This window comes from Euleptes europaea, chromosome 20 (assembly GCF_029931775.1).
Source record: "Euleptes europaea isolate rEulEur1 chromosome 20, rEulEur1.hap1, whole genome shotgun sequence".
Lineage (NCBI taxonomy): Eukaryota > Metazoa > Chordata > Lepidosauria > Squamata > Sphaerodactylidae > Euleptes > Euleptes europaea.
In genome coordinates, this window is record NC_079331.1 from 5,077,144 (window position 1) to 5,099,282 (window position 22,139).

Below are 22,139 nucleotides of genomic sequence, written 5' to 3' on the forward strand. Positions count from 1 at the left end.
GTGGTGGAGAAAGTCGGCATATAAAAACCAACTCTTCTTCTTCTTCTTCCTTGATTGACTCAATCCATCTCATGTTGGGTCTTCCTCTTTCCCTGCTGCCTTCCGCTTTTCCTAGCATGATTGCCTTTCCCAGAGGCTCTTTTCTTCTCATGATGTGACCAACGTACAACAACTAAAGTTTAGTCATTTTAGCTTCTAGGGAGGATTCAGGTTTGATCTGATCTAGAACCCACTGATTTGTCTTTTTGGCAGTCCACGGTATCCATCGCACTCTCCTCCAACACCACATTTCAAAGGAATCTTTCTTCCTGCCAGATTTCTTCATTGCCCAACTTTCACACCCATTACCCGTAAAATAAATTAATAATTCCAGCTTCCACCCCCATTACCCGTAAAACAAGTCAATCAACCCGTCAGCATCTAGTACCGGTGTCAGCTAATTCATTAACGGCGTCCCACGGTCCCCCTCTGCTCCAGAGGGCTTCCTTGGACGCCGTGCGAAAACTCAAAGTCTTTCTCGTGTCAATATCCATTTCACGCACAATTCAATTATCCCCATTTTCATTAAACTGGACCTGTCTGTGCCGCTTGGCACGCGGTCGGGAGGACAATTCAGATCCTGCACACGCAGCCAATTGCAAAAAGCTCTTAATGTTATCAGATTACCGGCTTCGCGTGTGCCTAAGTGGGTGGCTCCCCCCTTTTTTTTTGCTGGGGGGGAGCAGGCGAGGAGAGCTTTTGTGCCTATGGTAGCTACGTTTACTTAGTCGGGGACTCTCCCCTCTCCATGTAGACAGCTGGGAAAGGGGCAGGGCTGCATTTATTAAGGCAGGTTTCCAATACCAGACTATTTCTCAGGGTTCTTGCTGTCTGCCCGTTGCCAGGATTACATCTGTCAGAATTCAGGCTGTCTATTTTTGCAGGTCTCCAGGTGACGCTGGCAGCCAGGGCTGTCTCCGGCAGGGTCTCTTGATGAGCGGCGAGTCCAAACAACATGGGGAGGACCGTTCAGCTGTATCTGTTTGTCGCTGCTTACTTCTTCCTTAAAGGTAAGTGAGCCTTCCGTCTTTTGGCAGAGTGGGAGAGGGGTGGGAGTTTATTAGAAACACCCTGCCCTGGCATGGAACGCCGCTGGAGATGATTCACCGTGATGTGCTCGGCATCACGCTGTAAAATTCAGATTCATTTGCGGGCTGCGCCTCTTTGCGGTTTCTCCTTCGGAAAGCAAACAGGCTGACTGGGGAATGCCAAGCCGTCCTTGGTAAATTTCCCAAGAAACTGCTAAAACAAAGCAGGGCGAGCGATTTTCATGCGTGCAGAAATTCCAGTGTCGCAAAGGGCAGAAACAAGCGTATAATAGGTACGCCGTCCGGAGACGCCGTGAATAAGATCACCTGGTTTCTGGTGAATCTGGAATTTCAGTTTCTGAATCTAATTGGTTTTTTGCGGGGGAAGGAGGGGAAGCAAAACATGAGCAGTTTGGCTTGGATACTGAAAGAGCATGAGTTTGTTTTGGGGTCAGCTCGCTAGGGACGCAGGCCGACAAGGGCCAAGGATGAGAACCACAGGCAGAGGTCTTTATGCCAAGGAAATCATTACATGCCCATAAATGTAAATGCAGGCTATTAATAAACAAACGATCTGCAAAACCAACCTGCTAAACTTCTGGTAGGGTAAAAAACCCTGTTCTTCAAAAGGCCATCTTTTGTAGGGTTTTAATGTAAATTAGCTCCCAATTAGTCAACTCCAGCTTCTTTCATTTGGCAGCCAGGAGATAGCTGCAGCTCCTTCTATCTCTGCTGGGCAAACACAGTGGAGGGTTTTTATGCTGTCTGAACTTTTGAAAGCTGAATTCGAAATGTCAGCAATGTAGAAAACTCATTCGAGGATAAATATTTTGGCATTTTATTCGTCGGGTCCAGGACCCGTGCTTCCCCCATTACACACTTCTGTTTTTCTTAGGGCTGGCAGAGATCCAGCTATTTAAGGAGTTCTCTAAATAAATGTTCGTATTATTTCTGTTACAACAGAAAATAATCATTGGCCTAGGGAGACAGTTTTTCACAAAGGCAAGAATTTGGATCATAAGATTAGATGTGAGAATGGGAAAAGGCTCCAGGATGAGTTTCTAAGAAGGCAACTCTACACTGTGACAAATTTGAAAGTCTGTCAGACAATGGTAGAACACCTGCTAGGCATGCAAAAGGTCCCAGGTTCAGTCCCTCGCATCTCCAGTTAAAAAAGACCAGGGAACCGATGATAACGCCCGTGACCTTGGAAAGCGGCTACCAATCTGAGTAGACAATATTGACTTTGATGGACCAAGGGTCTGATTCAAGCAGCTTCCTATGTGCATTCATGATGTGTACAGAGGAGCAACTATACCTTGTATCACTGGCTGGTTGTGCATTAGGAGCGTCACCAGATTGCACATGCTCAGAGGGGCGTAATCACTGGCGCAAACGTGGTTTCGGGACCACACTGTGTCGCGAGCTGAGCCAGAGCATGGCTGACCCCCCCCTTCCACACTGCATCAGCACAAAAACATACAATCGCTCATCTAATCCCAAATAGTGGCAAACATTCCTATACCATTGTAAGCCTGTTTTGAGCCACCTCTTTATAGGAAAGTTCTTCCGCATGCACCCTCAGTTTTGAAATCAGGGAGCTCGAAGGTGGCTTTTCCACGGAGGGAGGGGATTCTGACATGGATGGTCCAGCCAGGTCCAAACTGGTCAGTTCTCAGAACCTAAGCAGGGTCAGCCCTGGTTAGTACTCGGATGGGAGACCTGCCAGAGAAGTCCGGGGTTACTATGCAAAAGCAGGACACGGCAAAACCACCTCTGTTTGTCTCTCACCTTGAAAACCGTATGAATCCAGAAATAATCTTGCTAAACTGTTTACCAATTATGAATAAGAAATTTCTTGAGGTATTCCTCCATATGGCAATGTTAGCAAGGATAAATTTTGCCCGATGCTGGAAAGGAGCAAACTCTCCAAATTTAAATAGCTGGTTCGACAAAGTAAGGGAGATTTACGTGTTGATTAAATTAATTTACTATCAAAGTCACAAAGACATAGAGGAATTAGATGGAATATGGAATCCACCAATATCCAGAATGGAGAACACGCTTAAAAGTCTAGATTCTGTTGGTGATGGTTCATAAAGAGAGTGATTATTTAGAAAGTTATATGTTTTATAGGTTTTATAAGTACGGTTTGTTTGGAAAGTTTTTTTAATGCTGTATTGTTGTATTATTGTTAATCTTAGTTCTAAAAAAATTAAAAGAAAACTGTATGGGGTCACCGTAAGTCAGTTGAGACTTGATGGCGCTTAACTCTGGCCCTGACCTGGATGGTCCAGGCTATGCTGATCTGGTCAAATCTTGGAAGCTAAGCAGCGTCAGCCCTGGTTAGTATTTGGATGGGAGACCACTAAGGAAGTCCAGGGCTGCTGCGCAGAGGCAGGCAATGGCAAAGCCCCCTCTGTTTGTTTCTTGCCTGGAAAACTCTATGGGATCGCCATAAGTTGGCTGTGACTTGACTGCACTTTCCATCACCCGGGGCTTCTGGGGGGAGTACTACAAACACCACCCTAAGCTGCCTGGAGGAAGAGCAAAATGAAATTAAAAAAAAAAAACACATTTCTATCATTGGTTCGCTGTTAACTGTAAAAAAAATGTTCTACTTCAAAACATTTCATAAAGTTAAGAAGAAGAAGAGTTGGTTTTTATATGCCGACTTTCTCTCCCACTTAAGGGAGACTCAAACCGGCTTACAATCCCCTTCCCCTCCCCACAACAGACACCCTGGTGAGGTAGGTGGGGCTGAGAGAGCTCTAAGAGAACAGTGACCAGCCCAAGGTTACCCAGCTGGCTTTGTGTGTAGGGGAAACAAATCCAGTTCACCAGATTAGCGCCCACCGCTCACGTGGAGGAGTGGGGAATCAAACCCGATTCTCCAGATCAGAGTCCGCCGCTCCAAACCACCGCTCTTAACCATTACACAACATGGGAATGCTCAACCAAAACTGGAGATCATGTATTTCGTGTATGTGTGTGAGGGGGCTAAACCTATTATCCAGAAAGCTGAAATTGCCAAAACCCTTAATACTAGGGGAAAATTAGACTAACAGAAATGCAGCAGTGGAATCTATAGCACTGCAACTTTCTTCTGCCTGCCCCTCCAGGGCAATATTAAGTAATATTAATAGGTTGGTTCCAGTTTTACTTTCTATGGATTCAATCTGGCAACGAAGTGAAAAAAACCAAATAAACCAAAACCAGCCCACCCTTCCATGTAGGGTTGCCAGCTCTGGGTTGGGAAATACCTGGAGATTTTGGGGGAGGAGGCTGAGGAGGGTGGGGCTTGGGGAGGAGAGGGACTTTAATGCCATAGAGTCCAAGGGCCAAAGCAGCCATTTTCTCCAGGGGAACTGATCTCTATCGGCTGGAGATCAGCTGTAATAGCAGATCTCCAGCTAGTACCTGGAGGTTGGCAACCCTAGGGAGGGAGGAAGAGATATCACATCACAACCTTTACTAAGCAGACTATTTTTACGGGGGGGGGGGTTGCCATTGCCTTCCTCAGTTGTCTACATTTTACCCGTCCCCCCAGCAAGCTGGGAGATCCGTTGTAATTCCAGGAGCTCTCCAGGTGCCTGGAGGTTGGCAACCCTACTTCCATGCTTACATCCATTCTATAGTTTAAGCATACATCATCTCTTGCGCTTACACAAAAGGCTCAACTTTTCTTCCACTGGCACATGGGTGTTCAGACACCCAATCGGGTCCATGCTCGCTTGAGTAATGAATCCCAGACGACTTTCTTTCGGCTTAATTTGTGTCTGTCTCCTGTGTCTGCGGAGGAAAAAGGACTGGATAAGAGCAGCTGCAGAAGGGTAATAGCTTGTGATCTAATTTTCACAGAACGCTATTATTGTGGACATGAAGCTCCCCAGGTTGTTGCAAAATCATCAGCCAAGATGTGGTGTTGTTTGTTCTCCCCCCCCCCTTTGGTTTCCCAACCCTCCTTTTAAGGCTGCCGCGGTTCCGAAGCCGAGCACCGGCTCTACGAAGAACTGTTTGCAAATTACAACAACATTATCAGGCCAGTGGAGAACGTGTCTGACCCGGTCATTATTTGGTTCGAGGTGTCCCTGTCTCAGCTGGTAAAGGTGGTGAGTACACCAGGCCACGGTGGGGGGTGTCAGGATGCGAAATGCCCACGGTGGTCGCATTCGCGGCTCTCGGAAACAAAAGCTCTGGGATCTGGGCGAGGTCTAGGGCGGCGGCAGTGGCCCGAGCAACTCCTGGGTAGGGCCTAATGAGTTTTATGTGGGTTGGCAGTAACTGCAAAAACAGTCGACAGTGGGGGCGCTTCCTTTTCCTTACACGGCGAGCGGTTTCAGATCCACTTATGGTCTTTCCTCCCTCCCACCCCCAGGATGAAGTGAACCAGATTATGGAGACCAATTTGTGGCTGAGACACGTAAGTACAAAAGGCACAGGATCCTCAAAGGCTGAATACCCATAAAACACTCAAATGCTGCAGATACTTGTGTGCGGTGTGTTGGGGGTAGGGGTAGAATAAAAACCCCGGCACGAGGTCGTAACCCCCCCCCAATTGTGTGCTGCATTTCTTATTACTTTTATACACATTCAAGACGGGAAAGATATTTCACGTTCACAGATGACGGCTCAACGACGAAACATTTCTATCATCGCTAGGTAAAAAGGATTACAGGCCTGCTCCTCAGCCTTCCTACTTCATTGCATGCTCTGAGGATCAAACCGAAGAATCTGCGGATGGCCATTGCTTTGTTTGCTGGTGGCAGCCAGCACGGAAGGATGTGCTCTAGGCTGGGGCTGCGGATCTGAGGAAAGAGGGGAGACATGATAGAGGTCTATAAAATTATGCATGGTTTGGAGAGAGTGGACAGGGAGAGGTTTTTCTCCCTCTCCCATAATACTAGAACGCGGGGTCATCTGCTGAAGCTGGAGGGGGAGAGATTCAAAACAGATAAAAGGAAGTATTTTTTTCACACAACACAGTTAAATGGTGGAACTCCCTGCCCCAGGATGTGGTGATGGCTGCCAGCTTGGAAGGCTTGAAGAGGGGAGTGGAGATGTTCATGGAGGAGAGGGGTATTCATGGCTACTAGTTAAAATGGATTCTAGTCACGATGCATACCTATTCTCTCCAGGATCAGAGGAGCAAGCCTATTATCTTAGGTGCTGTTGAACACAGGCAGGATGGTCTTGTTTGGGGGCTTCCTAGAGGCACCTGGTTGGCCACTGTGTGAACAGACTGCTGGACTTGATGGGCCTGGGTCTGATCCAGCAGGGCTTTCTTATGTTCTTATGTAAGGAGTGGTTGACACTTCTCCTGCCCCATTTATAATTCTCCCCCCACCCAGCTCCCACCCTCCACATCAGCTCAAAAACAAAAAGGTGTTTTACCATTTCATGAGCAACGGGTGAGGTCCTGTCAAACATGCAGGTCGCACCAAGTTTCGCAAGTGGTGCTTCATTCTCCTTCTGGACACAATGCCTAACTCACGACCTTTCAAAACTCACTGGAAGGCTTGGGGTTTGTATACTTGAGCTTACTTCACAATTTCTTCTGGCTTTGATTTCAACGTTAATATAATTATGCTCTTCGAGCTGGCTCATAATTTAATTTCTGCAATGAATCATGCTAAAGAGAAGCACAGATTTCCTCTTGTATGCAGGACCTGCAACTTTTCCTGAAAATGGCTTCCACACAAACAAAGCAATTCAGTAGCAAACCCTCTCGACATAAAACCAAGAAGTAACAAGCTACCATTTCTTAACATTTCCCCCACCCCAAAATATGTCTGGAGGGGTCTGGAGACCATGTCCTATGAGGAAAGGTTGAAGGAGCTGGGTATGTTTAGCCTGAAAAGGAGAAGACTGAAAGGGGATATGATCACCATCTTCAAGTACTTGAAGGGCTGCCATATGGAGGAGGGTGCCGAGTTGTTCTCTGTTGCTCCAGAAGGTCAGATCAGAACCAACGGGTTGGAATTAAATCAGAAGAATTTCCATCTAGACATTAGGAAGAATTTTCTAACAGAGCGGTTCTTCAGTGGGACAGGCTTCCTCGGGAGGTGGTGAGCTCTCCTTCCCTGGAGGTTTTTAAGAGGAGGCTAGATGGCCGTCTGTCAGCAATGCTGATTCTAGGAACTTGGGCAGTTCATGGGAGGGGGAGGGCATTTTGGCCATTTTCTGGGCACTGGTGTGTGTGTGTGAGTTTCCTGCATTGTGCAGGGGGTTGGACTAGATGACCCTGGTGGTCCCTTCCAACTCCGTGATTCTAAGTTCTCCACGTATTCCACCTGACTTTTGAAGAAGGAAAGCCCAATGCTATGGCCTGAAGCATGGCAAAAGGGAATCCTAGGTGCTTGTGCTTTTCCAATTTAATGCATTACTGACACCTAGTGGTTATGCATGGACCTGTGGCAAAGAGCTCGGGGATTTTGGAGCTCACTTCGACTCAACAGCTCCAGACTTCTAATAGCCTCCAGGGTGAATTCAAGTCCCAACACAGCACAACATTTTGTCAGTCTAACAGCTGATCAATGAAAAGGCCTGCGGCTCAGTGGTAGAGCATCTGTTTGGCATGCAGAAGGCCCCAGGTTCAATCCCCGGCATCTCCAGTTAAAGGGACTAGGCGAGTAGGTGATGGGAAAGACCCCTGCCTAAGACCCCAGAGAGCCACTGTCAGTCTGAGTAGACAATACTGACTTTGATGGACCATGGCTCAGTGGTAGAGCCTCTGCTTGGCATGCAGAAGGTCCCAGGTTCAATCCCCGGCATTTCCAGTTAAAGGGACTAGGCGAGTAGGTGATGGGAAAGACCCCTGCCTGAGACCCTGGAGAGCCGCTGCCCGTCTGAGTAGACAATACTCACTTTGATGGACCCAGGGTCTGGTTCAGTATAAGGCAGCTTCATGTGTTCATGTGACTATACACTGTATGAATTCAGAGCACGTAGAAATCTGTGCATGGTACAAAGGTGGTTACTGGGGGGGGGGCTACTAAATAGACCACAATTACACAAAGACCGTAAATTTAACGCTATTTGATTTTTCCCTCCTGGGACTAGAACTGGAATGATTACAAGCTTAAGTGGAATCCAGAGGACTACGGAGGTGTTCGGTTTATTCGAGTGCCGTCGCAGAAGATCTGGAAGCCAGATATCGTATTATATAACAAGTAAGTTTATAACATCTAATCTACTGAGAATTGCCTCTTGAGCTGTAACTTGAGCATACCTCACTCTTTCAAAAGTTCTGCAAACCCCGTTATTTTGGGAATGTTAATATGGCTGTTTTCCTAACTGCCCCACATACATTCTCACAGCAGCCCATTAAGGTGGCCCCAACTGCTGCTCTCACATGGCAGCTATGTCAAAATAGCTTGGCCAGTTGCACTGAATGGGGGCTATGGCTCAGATTGTAGAGCATCTGGTTGGCATGCAGAAGGTCCCAGGTTCCATCCTCAGCATCTCCAGATGAAGGGACCAGGCAAGTAGGTGATGTGAAAGACCTCAGCCTGAGACCCTGGAGAGCCACTGCCGGTCTGAGTAGACAATACAGACTTTGATGGACCGAGGGTCTGATTCAGTAGAAGCCAGCTTCATGTGTTCATTGAATGAGATGTTTGGATGTGTTTGTTCCTTTGGCAGCGCTGTCGGGGACTTCCAGGTAGACGACAAAACCAAAGCCATCCTGAACTACACTGGCAACGTCACTTGGATGCCGCCGGCGATATTCAAGAGTTCCTGCAAAATCGACGTCACCTACTTCCCGTTCGACTACCAGAACTGCACCATGAAGTTCGGGTCCTGGTCCTACGACAAAGCCGAGATTGACTTGGTCCTCGTCGGCTCCGCTATGAACCTCAAGGAGTACTGGGAAAGCGGGGAGTGGGCCATCATTAATGCGCCCGGTTATAAGCACGACATTAAGTACAACTGCTGCGAAGCCGTCTACCCCGATATCACCTACTCGCTTTACATCAGGAGGCTGCCTTTGTTTTACACCATCAACATGATCATCCCTTGCCTCCTGATCTCATTTTTAACCGTGTTGGTCTTCTACCTGCCTTCGGACTGCGGGGAGAAAGTCACCCTGTGCATTTCGGTCCTCCTGTCCTTAACCGTGTTCTTGCTGGTGATCACGGAGACCATCCCTTCCACCTCCCTGGTGATACCGCTGATCGGGGAATACCTTCTCTTCACCATGATCTTCGTCACTCTCTCTATTGTCATCACCGTCTTTGTACTGAACGTGCACTACAGGACTCCTCGGACGCACACTATGCCCGAGTGGGTGAAGGCCATCTTCCTCAACTTCCTCCCCAGGATCATGTTCATGAAGCGGCCGGCCGGCGAAGAGGGCGACGGCCCAAAGCCGAAGCCCTTTAACGGCGCCGAGCTCTCCCAGTTGAACTCCCTCGGCCTCTCCGAGACCAAGTGCCCCAGGGAGGGGTTCGTGTGCCATGACGCGGCCTGCCCGTGCCAGCACGTGAAATACGTGAAGGTGAACAGCAACCTGACCCAGACCTCCAGCTTGGAATCCGTGGACGCCCTGCTGCCATTTTCGGTCCTGTCGCCGGAAATGAGGGAGGCGATCGAGAGCGTGAGGTACATCGCGGAAAACATGCGGCTGCAGAACGAAGCCAAAGAGGTACGAGCTGGCCGCCCTTTGGGAATTGTATGGCCCTGGTCCTCGTTATTTTTGGTGCTTCGGCCTGGTGGGGACTTTTAAATAACTGACTGATGTTCTGTACATAAAAAGCAAGACTCAAACCCGGTAGCATCTTGACAGATGAGGTTTTCGGGATGAAAGCTTTCAAGAGTCGAGGCTCCCTTGGCCAGATTTGAAGGGAGATGTGACTCTTGAAAGCATATACTCCCCAAATTTTGTTGGTCTCTAAGGTGCCCGGCTTGTAGGCCCTCCAGGGGCCTCTGCATGAAATGGGTATGTCTGTAACCTTCTGGTATTTCAAAATGTCTATGGACGAGAAGAGGGTGGCTATTAGCTGGGGTCTCCAAAATTGTGCCCATGGGTGCCCACCAAGTGTGTTTAGAAAGTGGGCGGGGCCTGGCGGGGCTTTTGCCCAGCAAGACTTCCGATTGGCTGTGCAGGTTTTTTAAAAACATCGTTTTGGCAATTGCTGCCGCCACAGCACAAGGATCATCAATGGGGGGGTCGAAGGTAAGCTGTGGCGGCCATTCTGTGACCGTGCCCACTGCGTTGCGTCAGAAGGACCCCCATCTTATACAAGCCAGAGAAGTTGTTTCGGGCATGAAACATGAATTAGACACAGGACGACTCATAAGTTTGAGCATGCATATAGAAGGGTGACCGGGGGGCGGGGGGAGATGACCAATGACCGCCCACATTTAACCCCTCAGCGGCTTCCTATTTAGACAGGGAACTATTTTGATGAGTCACAATATCAATGCATCAATATCAAATACGCCAGACATAGATGATTGGAAAGATAAAATGCTAGAACCGTGTTGGCGAACCTATGGCACGCGTGCCATTTCCGGCACACGTAGCCCTCTCTGCCGGCACGCAGCTCTCTCCCTCTCTCTCAGTTGAGCTGCGGCCGGCACGAGAGAGGAGCACAGCGAGGGACCTCCCCACAAATGGCTGGGAGACAGGAGGACGAGCGAGGGGGAGTCGAAGACATGAACCGCCAGCTTCTGAGTGGCCCGCCGCCCAGCTGGGCATTGGACGAGCGCTGGCGGGGCGGAAGGGGAAAGGGTCGGCCGCAGCTCAGCTGTTTGTCGGCGCCGCTTGCCTCTCCAGCTCTGCCCCCGCCCGCCCTCACTCTGCTGCTGTTCCCCACCGTGCCTCCAGGGCCAGGCTGGGTGAGGGGCCCACACACAGCCAGGCCCAGGGGTAGCTCGGGTTATACTCTGGCAGGGCCGCCAGCGGGATCGCCTCTGTCGGGGCGGCGCTGCCGTCGGGGGCTGCGGGGCTGGGCGGCGAGGGGCAGAAGGCCGGGGGCCCCGGGAGCAGCACTGGCGGTACCGTGGACGGGGTGGGCGGGGCGCTCCTCCGCTTGTGGCAGCCGGAGCCTTTTTGCATGGCGGCTGCACTGCGCTCCCTTCGGAGGGGGCGTCCTCTCCGACGCCTCCCTCCGCAGGCCGGGCCAGGCGCTGTGGAGGCGCCGCCAGCGGGCCAAGGAGCGTGCCAGGCCCCAGGCTGCCAGCTCGCCCTGCAGTGGCATGGGGAGGGGCAGGCCCGTCGGCTGGACTGGAGCGAGGGCGGGGGTGTTGCCCCAGGGTCTGCACCATTGGCCGCTTGCCTTGCCTGGCCCCCTGGCCCTTGCGCTCGGCCCGCGCTCGGCTGAGGTTCGGGCCCTTTCCAGGGCTGGGAAAGCGGCCGGGGGTCTCGGGCGGGCAAGTGGCGGCCGCCGCTCTGCAGGAGGGAGGCCTTTGCCACGCCTTCCTGGCGCTCTGGCCACAGAGCCCAGACAGACTGGGAAGCCGGCGCCGGCCCTGCACTGCAAGGCAAAGCAAGGTCAGGGGGAAGGAGGGAGGGAGACCCCCCCATGAGCGGCAAGCTCGCAGCTGCCGCCACCCCCCCACACCACAGGGTGCTGAGGCTGCTGCCTGCCGGGGCCCAATCCTGCTGTGGTTCTCCCGCCCAGGAGAGGCGCAATGCCCAGCCGCTGGGGCATATCGTCTGTGCCGCCGCGGGATGTTCATCTTTGATGGGCGGGGAGGGGGGAATCCTTCCCACCCACGGCTCTGAAAACATCAAACAGCTGGGCGCGGCTGCGTGTCCAGGAGGGGAGGGGCCGTGGCTCAGCGGTAGAGCATCTACTTGGCATGCAGAAGGCCCCAGGTTCAATCCCTGGCATCTCCAGTTCAAGGGACTGGGCAATTAGGTGATGTGAAAGACCTCTACCCAAGACCCTGGAGAGCTGCTGCCTGTCTGAGCAGACAATACTGACTTTGATGGACCGAGGGTCTGATTCAGTATAAGGCAGCTACATGTATACAAAACATAGTGGCATTTTAAAAAGTTGTTTGTATCATTGAAAGATCTGTTATTGTGTTTTTCCTTTAAGGCAAAAGATGTTAATGTATGAGTTGTTTTTACTAAACTAAAACCTCAGTATTCAGGTTAAATTGCCGCATTGGCACTCGGTGATAAATAAGTGGGTTTTGGGTTGCAGTTTGGGCACTCGGTCTCTAAAAGGTTCGCCATCACTGTGCTAGAACATGCCACAACGGCTAAAGTGACCCATATGACGAACATGACTGATGAAGAAACTCTCAAACAGTTCAATGAAAAACGGAGTTTGTTTTATAGGTATATAGAAACCAGTAGCTGAAACTTTAGAAAGCGGTAAAAATATTGATCGGAGTAAAGTGAAGTCATTTTTTAGCAGACCAATAATAAAGGTACAACTACTGATTGTAGCAAAATGAATATCTTTTAGTGGAACAAGTTGTTTTATCTAATCAGTTAGAGAAACAATGATGGTAATCATGATGTATTTCCTTTTTATGTTATTATTTTCTAAATGTATTTTAATAGAAGACGGTTCCCTAGCCTTCCCCCCCTTCAAAATGAATAATTTTTTTTTTAAATGTGCCAGCCATTAAGAGCTGAGGAAGTATCAATATCAATGCTAATAACGTGTTCGTAAGTTTAAGTCAGTCATGAGACCGGCCCCTATGTAATTTGACTGCTTATGTTTTTCAGGCGCAAGACGACTGGAAATATGTCGCCATGGTTATTGACCGCATTTTTCTGTGGGTTTTTATTCTCGTGTGCATTTTGGGAACGGCCGGATTGTTTCTGCAGCCTTTGATGGTTACGGATGAAGTGTAGACAAAAACCCACCCTGTAAAAAACACACACACACCGCAATTTCTTGTTTGCTGTCCAACTTCTTACACACTGTCTTGACGCTGAAGTAACTTGTTTTCTGTGTCCGTGAATAGCGAAGGAGCCCTCCACGTTTTTCAGGCTAGATTCAGCCACCCATATAAGTGTGAAAAAGTTGATGTTATTTCCAAATCCTTGTGAGATAACTGAAGAATAAGTTTTTTTTTAAAAAAAGAAAAAGTCTTCCAGACTTCTCTGCTTTCCCCCCCCCCCTCTAAGGCAGGGGTCTGCAAACTGCGGCTCCCGAGCTGCATGCGGCTCTTTGGCCCGTTGAGTGCAGCTCTCCAAACTTGGTTCGGAGCCCCTGCTCTTGCGCCCACTCGCTCTGGCAGCTGGGCTGCGGAGCCAGCGCGCCTGAGAGAGAGAGAGCGGGCGCGCTGTGTCTCTCCCTCCCGCCATGGAGAATGGCCGGGTCCCCCTTTCCCTTGCCCTCAGTGGTTGGGAGGCTAAAGCCTCCCCTCCCCTCTAGCCGCGCGATTGCTGGGCGGGCGGCTCAGCGGTTCCTGCCCCCCCCCCACCTATCAGCTGTTGGGCGGGGCAGGCTTCCTTTGGTAGACCTGACCTCCAGCTGAGTCCCATTGGGAGGCCATGTCTACCCACGGGCTTTCTTGGCGGTAGACATGGACTCTAAGGAGGGAAAAAGTCCCCCTTCAGAGGCCAGGTCTACCAATTGGCTTCTATGGGCCTCCGGAGGCCAGGTCTACTGCCAAGAAAGCCAGTGGGTAGACCTGGCCTCCCAATGGGACTCAGCCGGAGGCCAGGTCTACCAATAGGCTTTTATGGCGGTAGACCAGGCCTCCAGACAAGGACTCCGGACGGGGAGGGGGAAATGGCAGGGACTTACAATTTAATTTTTATCAATAAATAAGATCACAAGTATGATATCAAGTTTTATTCAGTGTACCTATAGTTTAATTAAGACTTAAAACTTTAATTAAAGTTTATTAAGTTAATAAACAGTGTACCTACCTATATAGTTTAAGAAATTTGGCTCTCAAAAGAAATCTCAATGGTTGTACTGTTGATATTTGGCTCTTTTGACTAATGAGTTTGCCGACCCCTGCTCTAAGGGAATTTAACATGTATTTTAAGGTTTGTAATAAATGGGATACCGGAGTCTCCAAGCGACACACATTTGAACCGCTGATCAGTTTATTCTACCGTCTCATGCCACTGAGACCGGTCTCAAGCTGGTCTCAAGCAATTGCAACAACTCCAGCAAACACCGGCCATTTATGCAGGGTCAATTTTGATGCTCGCTCAAAGCGCTCTTTTTTTAATGCGGCCTTTAAAATGCCTATTCACGGTCCCGACGCAAAAGGAGAAATTCCACCCCCCACCACTGGCCTGCTCCTTCGTTTCTTCCATTAGCCAACCGCCGTTTGCATCACTAACACGCGGCTGTGATTTTGCATGCGACCTTGAGGGGATTCTTCGAGGCAGGGGCGGAGCAAACACCAAAGGCCGTGTTAAAGGGGTTAAGAAATGCGAAGCAGGTATGCGCCAGCTTCGCAGTCACTTCCTGAATGAGGGTTCAGCGTGAAAAGCTCAAAAAGATATGTGGGGCACTTCAGCCTGGAATGCACTGCTATTTAGCAAGCATAAATGGCCACAGAGACGCAAAGAAATAATGGTACTGTGTAATACGCCTCTATTTTACCCACTGTAAAAAAAAACACTGATAACTGAGCTTACTGAGGCACTAGCTACTCTGGCCAGAGGCCCCACAGTGTCTCGCTCTGGTTTGGCCCTCAGAGAGGACACGGGGTTGGTTGAGACATGATAGGAGAGACATGATATAAAATTATGCATGGTTTGGAGAGAGTGGACAGGGAGAAGCTTTTCTCCCTCTCCCATAATACTAGAACGCGAGGTCATCTGCTGAAGCTGGAGGGTGAGAGATTCAAAACAGAGAAATGGAAGTTTTCACACAACGCATAGTTAAATTGTGGAACTCCCTGCCCCAGGATGTGGTGATGGCTGCCAGCTTGGAGGGCTTTAAGAGGGGAGTGGACATATTCATGGAGGAAAGGGGTATTCATGGCTATTAGTTAGAATGGATACTAGTCATGATGCATACCTATTCTCTCCAGGATCAGAGGAGCAGGCCTACTGTGTTAGGTGCTGTGGCTCTCCAGGGTCTCAGGCAGAAGTCTTTCACATCACCTACTTGTCTGGTCCCTTTACCTGGAGATGCCGGGGATTGAATCTGGGACCTTCCGCATGCCAAGCAGGTGCTCTACCCCTGAGCCACAGCTCCTCCCCAAGGTAGCAATCTATTAGGTAGCAATCTATGCTACAACTTTGCCATTGATGGGTGACTTGGCAAGAAAGATCTGCGCTGGTTGCAATGAAGAGTGAGGCGCATCAACGGGCAAAGAGCTGTCCTGCATACCTTAACAACTATAAATACCTGCTAGACCAATGTGTCCACAGTATCTGTGGTTGCAAGCTGCTCCTAAACCTCGGGTTGCAGGAGGGAAATTGCAGCTGTTGTCATACGTCGCTGCCCTGCTTTGGAGAAAAGCCAACGAAAGGCAGATTTTTAATGCAATTATTAAATATAATCCTATTAAAAAAGAATAAAAAATAAACATGGCAGATGGTGTTTTTCCTCACAGCTTAAGCCTTCACCGCTGACGACGAAGGTAGTCAGAGGGTCATCCCAGACAACAGAAATCCCAGATTCTGCCTTCCAAGGTTACTTCTGTCAGCCCCTTTCCAAGCCAGTAACAAAGGTATCCCTCTCTCCCCACATTATGGATCACACTCACTAAAAAGATTAGAGAAATTGTGTGTGGTGATGGAGAAGACGCAGCAAATTTAAAGTTTTTTTTTGGGGGGGGGAGTTCTCAGGAGGAGGTCTTTCGCGTCACCTACTTGCCTAGTCCCTTTAGCCAGAGATGCCGGGGATTGGACTTTCTGCATGCCAAGCAGATTCTTTCCCACTGAGCTATAGCCTTTCCCAATTAGCACTGTCTACTCTGACCAGCAGTGGCTCTCCAGGGTCTCGGGCAGAGGTCTTTCACATCACCTACTTGCCTGGTCTCTTTAACTGGAAATGCCAGGGATTGAACCTGGAACCTTCTGCATGTCAAGCAGATGCTCTACCACTGAGCCACGGCCCCTCTGCTAACAACAGCCAATTAAGCACTGGAGGGCTCCTTTAAAGTATCCCTTAACTGCTGTCCACGGCTTACACTCAGTAGTCAAATGAGGCTTGTGTACCTGCAGAGAAAAATCCATTCTCTTATGTTTCTGCAGTAGTCTTGGAGGAGGGGGAAAATGCAGGCTCTTTCACAGAGGAAAGCAGTAAAAACTTGAAGAGGTATTAATCATGGCTGTGCATCGCAACAATAATAAGACAAATAAAAAAATCAGGGAGTAGCAGGGACAGCCTACAGTACGGCGCTGACACTAGCACAACAGAGCGATGCTGCAGTCTTATATAAAACTGGCTGCAGCTCGGATCTTCCTGTCTCAAGATTCCAGGAACATGGACTGACCTTCCTGCTTGAAAAAAAAGTAAGGGAGGGATCTCAACTATCTGTATTAGAGAGAAGAAAAATGACTACTGGGGAAGGAAGGCAAGGGAATGACCAGTGTATGTAAAGAATGTAAGAGAAATTAACACTTAATCAACACAACTTGCAATTAATGCTCGTTTTCCTAAGCATGCATTGCTCAAATTGAAAATTCTGACACTGGAATGAAAGGCAAAAATGGTTTTTTTCCTGGATATTAGCCATAAAGGATTTAATTTATTATCATTAACACAAGATCAACCCAAAGTGTGTCAGTATAGCAGGTAAAATTTTAAATCCTCCCCCCTCAAAAAACCCTTTACAATTAAAACTGGAGTCTTCCAGGTCTTTTAAAATTCCATTGTGCTCAAGATAAAGCCACCAAATGACCGTGCCACCTCACGCCAACCGCAAACATGGGTACCGAAGGATGAGAGTTCATGGTGGGCATAAAACTTCCCCAGTTTTGTATCATGTCCTCTATAAAGTGCATTTAAGTAACGTTACAGTCATAAGTAGTCTTTTGCCATAGCATACATGCAAATGTTTGCAATTTCAGGGTTTGATTCCACAGGGCCTGTTCAAACTATACACTTTCCCTTCAGAATGTTCTGCTTGTGTTTAAATAAAGGCACGAGCCCCTCCCCACCCAGACCCATTCTTGGTAAAGTCTGCGTCTTCCTACGTAAAATTGTGCCAAAGATCTAAGTAGTGGTTAAGTCACGATTAAAATTCACAGAAAGGCCGGTTCATCTCTACCCCTGGCCCACATGTATTCATGTATTTGTGCTTCCAAAATGGACCGGTACTATTATGCTTGCCCATTTATGAATCACGGGAATGAACAGTGCTAGAGATCCAATAATGGAAACCAGAAGAAAGGTCCATAAGAACACACGGTCAAGGACCTGAGCTATGTATTTCCAGTCTTCGACCACCTAAAAAAACAAAAAAGAAAAGTTAGTACCACTTTACAACACACACACTTCAGATTATTGGAAATAGTATTATGCAGGCACAAGCTGTACTTTTTCTCTCTTTTTAGTAAGAACTGAAAAGATAAGTGGTGGGGAAAACTCCAGGGAAAAGCGTTCAACAGTTACCATCTGTTTAGGAAACAGAAACTTGCTTTTAAAAAAGAAGGAAAAAAGACGCTAAATCCCTCATCACTGTGGTGAACGATGTCAGCCACCTCGGGTCCCCACTGGGGAGAAAGCCAGGGTATACACAAAGCAAATTTCCACACAGCAAACAATTTAGAACTTCCTTGTCACTGAAGCCTGGAAAGAATTTCCAGATATATTTGTCCTCTGGCTTTAAAGCTATGCTAAAAGATGCCATTCCCCTTTTAACATATAAATCTAATGCCTCTGTGTCTGACATAATGCCTTTTTTATTAAGTGACAGGGACCCCAAGGCTACATTGTCAGTGGCAAGATTTATCTCAGTCCTTATATCCCTCAAACCTTAGTTTTATGCTGCTCAAGATCAATGGATCAAGGAGCTTCTAAGGGATAAAGGAAAAGATGCCACAGCAGCATTACTGGATATGCTTCTCATGGGCTAAATGTTCAATACTTCAGGGCAATAGGCCCGCTGTGCTTTCCAGTTGCACAGAATTATTCTTCAGCTTGATTCCCTTTCAATAAAACTCAAAAGCGTCCTAATTGCCTTCACCAACACTGGGGTCCCCTGACCTATGCACCGGCATATTCTTCTCTTCCAAACTTCTGACCTCATCAGATGACCACAGAATCGTGACTAATGCACACACCTCGCGCACTGCGTTCTCCTTTACAATGTGCCTTGTAATGTAGCGGATAGAATTCAAGGCTGCTTCCAATGTCGTCCGAGAGGGCCCCGATCCATTCGGATTGTCGGCTTCCTCCTTCTGGGCAAAGTACCTGTCCGCATGGCTCCTCATGCAAAGCAGTTTGGGGAGCTGGTGAAGAAATATCTTGCGGACCCAGGGCGCCATCGCGGTGTGTGTGGACGAGGATCGGTGGTGAACGTTAATAGCGAATACCGTTATTACGATGGATAACGTCACAAAGATCATCGTGAACACCAAGTACTCGCCGATAAGGGGAATAACTTTAGACGATGACGGTATGATCTCTTCAATGACGAGCAGAAAGACCGTCAAGGACACCAGCACTGACGTGCACAGAGAGATTTTCTCGCCTTCGTAAGACGGAAGGTAGAAGACGAGAATGGTTAAGAAAGACAAGCCTATGCAGGGGACAATGAGGAAGAGGGTGTAAAAAAGAGGCAAGCGCCTGATTATAAAGGAATACGTGATAAACGGGTACCAGCAACATCCATCTGTCCTGTTCCTCCTGACCCCGGTTGCTGTTACTATCTCCCATTCTCCGTTATCAAAAAAGTCCCTCTTGTCAACCTCGTCGTCCACAAGAATGATATCCACTTGGGAGCCGTCGTATGTCCAGGAGCCAAATTTCATGGAGCAGTTCTGGAGGTCAAACGGGAAATAAGTCACATCGATGGTGCAAGAGCTTTTGTAATTGGCAGGCGGAGTCCAAGCGATAGTGCCGTCGTGCTTCACCACGGTCTTGGTCGTGGTGCCTTCGAAACGACCATCTGCGCTGGAAATGAAAAGAAATCCTGCAATGAACATTAAATAGGGAATATGCTGAAACTCACCCGTTCTCCAGGAAACGCGTATATTTTACACAGTAGTTTCCCCGACATTTGTGGCATTAACTCACATGCTAAAGTATGCACTTTTAAGAAGAGAAGAATTGGTTTTTACATGCCGACTTTCTCTATCACTTAAGGCAGAATCAAATTGGCTTACAATCACCTTCCCTTCCCCTCCCCCACAACAGACACCCTGTGAGGTCGGTGGGGCTGAGAGAGCTGCGACTAGCCCAAGGTCACCCAGGTGGCTTCATGTGTAGGAAACAAATCCAGTTCACCAGATTAGCCTCCGCAGCTCATGAGGAGAGTGGGGAATCAAACCCAGTTCTCCAGATCAGAGTCCACTGCTCCATTTATTTTTTAAGTTCAACACTAAGCAAAACACTAAGCAAGAGGGCTTTTCTGTGCAGAATTTGGGGCAATTTATTGTTGCACTCTACAAAATGGTTCACAAACATACCTGGATAAATAATTGGGCCTGTGGTCTATGCAGCTGTGTACAGTGTATTGTAGCAGAACCCCCTTATATAATCTCTGTACCGCTTAATGTGTCATGTTAATACTTATGCTATGCGTCAGTTCTTTCTGGTGGTTCCAGACTTCTAAAATCCTAATGCATTGGTTACTGAATATCCCGTTATTTTGATTGTACTGACTCACTATGTGTAATCCACTTTGTGTCTATGTGAGAAAGGTGGACTATAAATAAGGGAAAGAAAGCAAGAAAGAAAGCAAGAAAGCAAGAAAGAAAGCAAGAAAGCAAGCAAGAAAGAAAGAAGCTTTACACCAAGGATATAGTACACTGACTCATCCATTAAGAAAAAGGTTCTTTACCCTAGCAGTGGAAGAATAAAGCTCCTTTCTTTAAAATTCTCTGATGCCAGAGACCTTTGGCATATCAATAATTATCATTTAGTAAAACAAGAAATGCTCACTTGTCATACAAAACTATATCCGGAATCCATATCGAATCTGAAGGGACACGAATAGATGTTATTCCTGCATAGTCTTTAGGGTCCCACTTCAGTTTCACATCAACCCATTCCTATAGAGAGACGAAAGGTTTTTAAAAAAGAAAATCTGTCTTTAAAAAAAACTGAATTAGGAATTTTCTAGAGAATTATAAAGATAAACAAAGAATTGATTTCAAACAGGTAGTACAAAATGCGCCCTGACCTGGATGGCCCAGGTTAGCCTGATCTCGTCAGATCTCAGAAGCTAAGCAGGGTCAGCCCTGGTTAGTATTTGGATGGGAGACCACCAAGGAACACCAGGGTTGTTGTGCAGAGGAAGGCACTGGCAAACCACCTCTGTTAGTCTCTTGCCATGAAAACCCCAAAAAGGGGTCGCCATAAATCGGCTGTGACTTGACGGCACTTTACACACACACAGTACAAAATGCAACATCTGATATCCAACGCCTTTTAAAAAAATTAAACGTACTGACTGCAATAACATTTTTCTTAAGCAACGCCAATACGCACATACCTCTGAGATACACGCACAACAGGACACACTATTTGTTGTTTCAGATAAATTTTGAAATGCTAAAGGAAACAGAACAGGAAACTACTAGAAATTACATCAACAGAATTAGGCACGATGTCTTCCAGTACAGAAATAACAAAGCGTTTTTCTCCCCGTTTTTCATCTTATTAACTAAGTGAAGCTGAATTTCTCTCTGAGTATGTTTTATAACATACAAATAAAAGTCTCTTCAGGCAAGGTAAACACACAGGCAGGTATTTTTTAAGAAACTAGCCTGCCTTTCAATTGGCCGCTATGCCTTATTTTGCAATCTTTTGGTAGCGAGACGGGACACGCTTTTAAGGGGGACCATGCAAATCACTGACCCAACCTGGGGAGAGGATCCAACATCTCCCACAACATCATGGACGGTTAGAATAAAAATTTCCACTCGCCTGCTTCAACCAAACATTTGTCGTCATCAACTGGTTTTTCTCATTCTGTTAAAAAAAATCACAAGCTTTTCACATTTCAAGACAGGGGTTCATAAGCCCATGGCATATATTCTGTGGTTATCATTCAGAGCCGGTGATATAATACTGACCTGCAAGTCTATTAATCCTTTGCCTATATCTGCCCCTTCTGTACAAAGTATAGGTGGTAAAAGTCTCAGCAGAACTGCACAAATGTGGACTGTCCTGTATCACACATGAAGCTGCCTTATATTGAATCAGACCTTGGTCCATCAAATCCAGTATTGTTTACTCTGACTGGCAGTGGCTCTCCAGGGTCTCAGGCAGATGACTGAGTTGCCTAGTCCCTGTAACTGGAGATGCCAGGGATTGAACCTGGGACCTTCTGCACGCCGAGCAGAGACTCTACCACTGAGCCACAGCACCTCCCAACCCCCAGTAAATACAACACTGATTAACTTCCCCCACTCATGGGTGTACGTGTGTGCACACACACATTTCTGTGAGACATTTCTGTTGGTTTGTTAAGCCCCAGCACCCTCTGCATGAGGACAAAAGCCAGGGCTAGCCATGCTTGCCAGACCATTTGCCTCCAAGAACCAACTTACTTTGCACTGAAATGCCCGCACTTCTTATTTAACAATACTGAACCAGCAGAGCTTAACATACCACGTCAACCAGCTGCGAAATGGCCAGACCAAATTTCACTCTGATTGTATCGTTCAAGCGTTCCACTGGGCGAACCCACTTTTCGTAGTCTTCAAATAAGTGCTTGAACAAAAGGTCTTCGCTTTTAGCAATAAAGGAAGGTTCAGCTGTACCTGCACAAAAGGAAAAGAGCTTCAATGCAGATCTATAAAAGCACACACACCGTCACCCGCATATTCTCTTCTCTCCTGTCTCGGACGTTTAGTGCAAAAAGGGTGAAAGAAAGAGAGGTACGGAGAAAGGATCTGCACTTACCGGACGGACAGATCTGTCTACCGACAAAACAGATTTGTCTACTGACAAATCTAGAGCAAAAGAGGTTTGATAGAAAGTTAAGTCCTGCAGAAAGCTACAATTCTCC

General features: G+C 47.8%; 2 protein-coding genes across 2 annotated transcripts; one reads left to right on the forward strand and one right to left on the reverse strand.

The window, feature by feature from the left end:
* The first annotated feature begins 994 nt into the window (after window positions 1-994).
* On the forward strand, window positions 995-12,888 carry CHRNA3 (cholinergic receptor nicotinic alpha 3 subunit). The gene is made up of 6 exons (XM_056865989.1): window positions 995-1,049; window positions 5,040-5,179; window positions 5,446-5,490; window positions 8,130-8,239; window positions 8,712-9,714; window positions 12,760-12,888. Exons 1-6 carry the CDS (start codon window positions 995-997, stop codon window positions 12,886-12,888), a joined length of 1,482 nt encoding a protein of 493 aa, XP_056721967.1.
* Window positions 12,889-17,245: 4,357 nt separating this feature from the next.
* Window positions 17,246-21,889, reverse strand: CHRNA5 (cholinergic receptor nicotinic alpha 5 subunit). The gene is made up of 5 exons (XM_056865991.1): window positions 21,740-21,889; window positions 21,053-21,097; window positions 20,066-20,175; window positions 18,244-19,075; window positions 17,246-17,407 (listed from the first exon to the last, which is right to left on the reverse strand). Exons 2-5 carry the CDS (start codon window positions 21,077-21,079, stop codon window positions 17,246-17,248), a joined length of 1,131 nt encoding a protein of 376 aa, XP_056721969.1. The 5' UTR covers window positions 21,080-21,097; window positions 21,740-21,889.
* Between the last annotated feature and the right edge of the window lie 250 nt (window positions 21,890-22,139).

Coding starts and splice junctions, on each gene's coding strand:
- CHRNA3 (XM_056865989.1), top strand. CDS start 995: ATGGGGAGGACCGTTCAGCTGTATCTGTTTGTCGCTGCTTACTTCTTC. Junction 1,050..5,039: donor TGCTTACTTCTTCCTTAAAG/GTAAGTGAGCCT, acceptor CCTCCTTTTAAG/GCTGCCGCGGTTCCGAAGCC. Junction 8,240..8,711: donor GATATCGTATTATATAACAA/GTAAGTTTATAA, acceptor TTCCTTTGGCAG/CGCTGTCGGGGACTTCCAGG.
- CHRNA5 (XM_056865991.1), bottom strand. CDS start 21,079: ATGACGACAAATGTTTGGTTGAAGCAG. Junction 19,076..20,065: donor GATATAGTTTTGTATGACAA/GTGAGCATTTCT, acceptor TTTCATTTCCAG/CGCAGATGGTCGTTTCGAAG. Junction 17,408..18,243: donor AGGAGAACGCAGTGCGCGAG/GTGTGTGCATTA, acceptor TTGTTTTTTTAG/GTGGTCGAAGACTGGAAATA.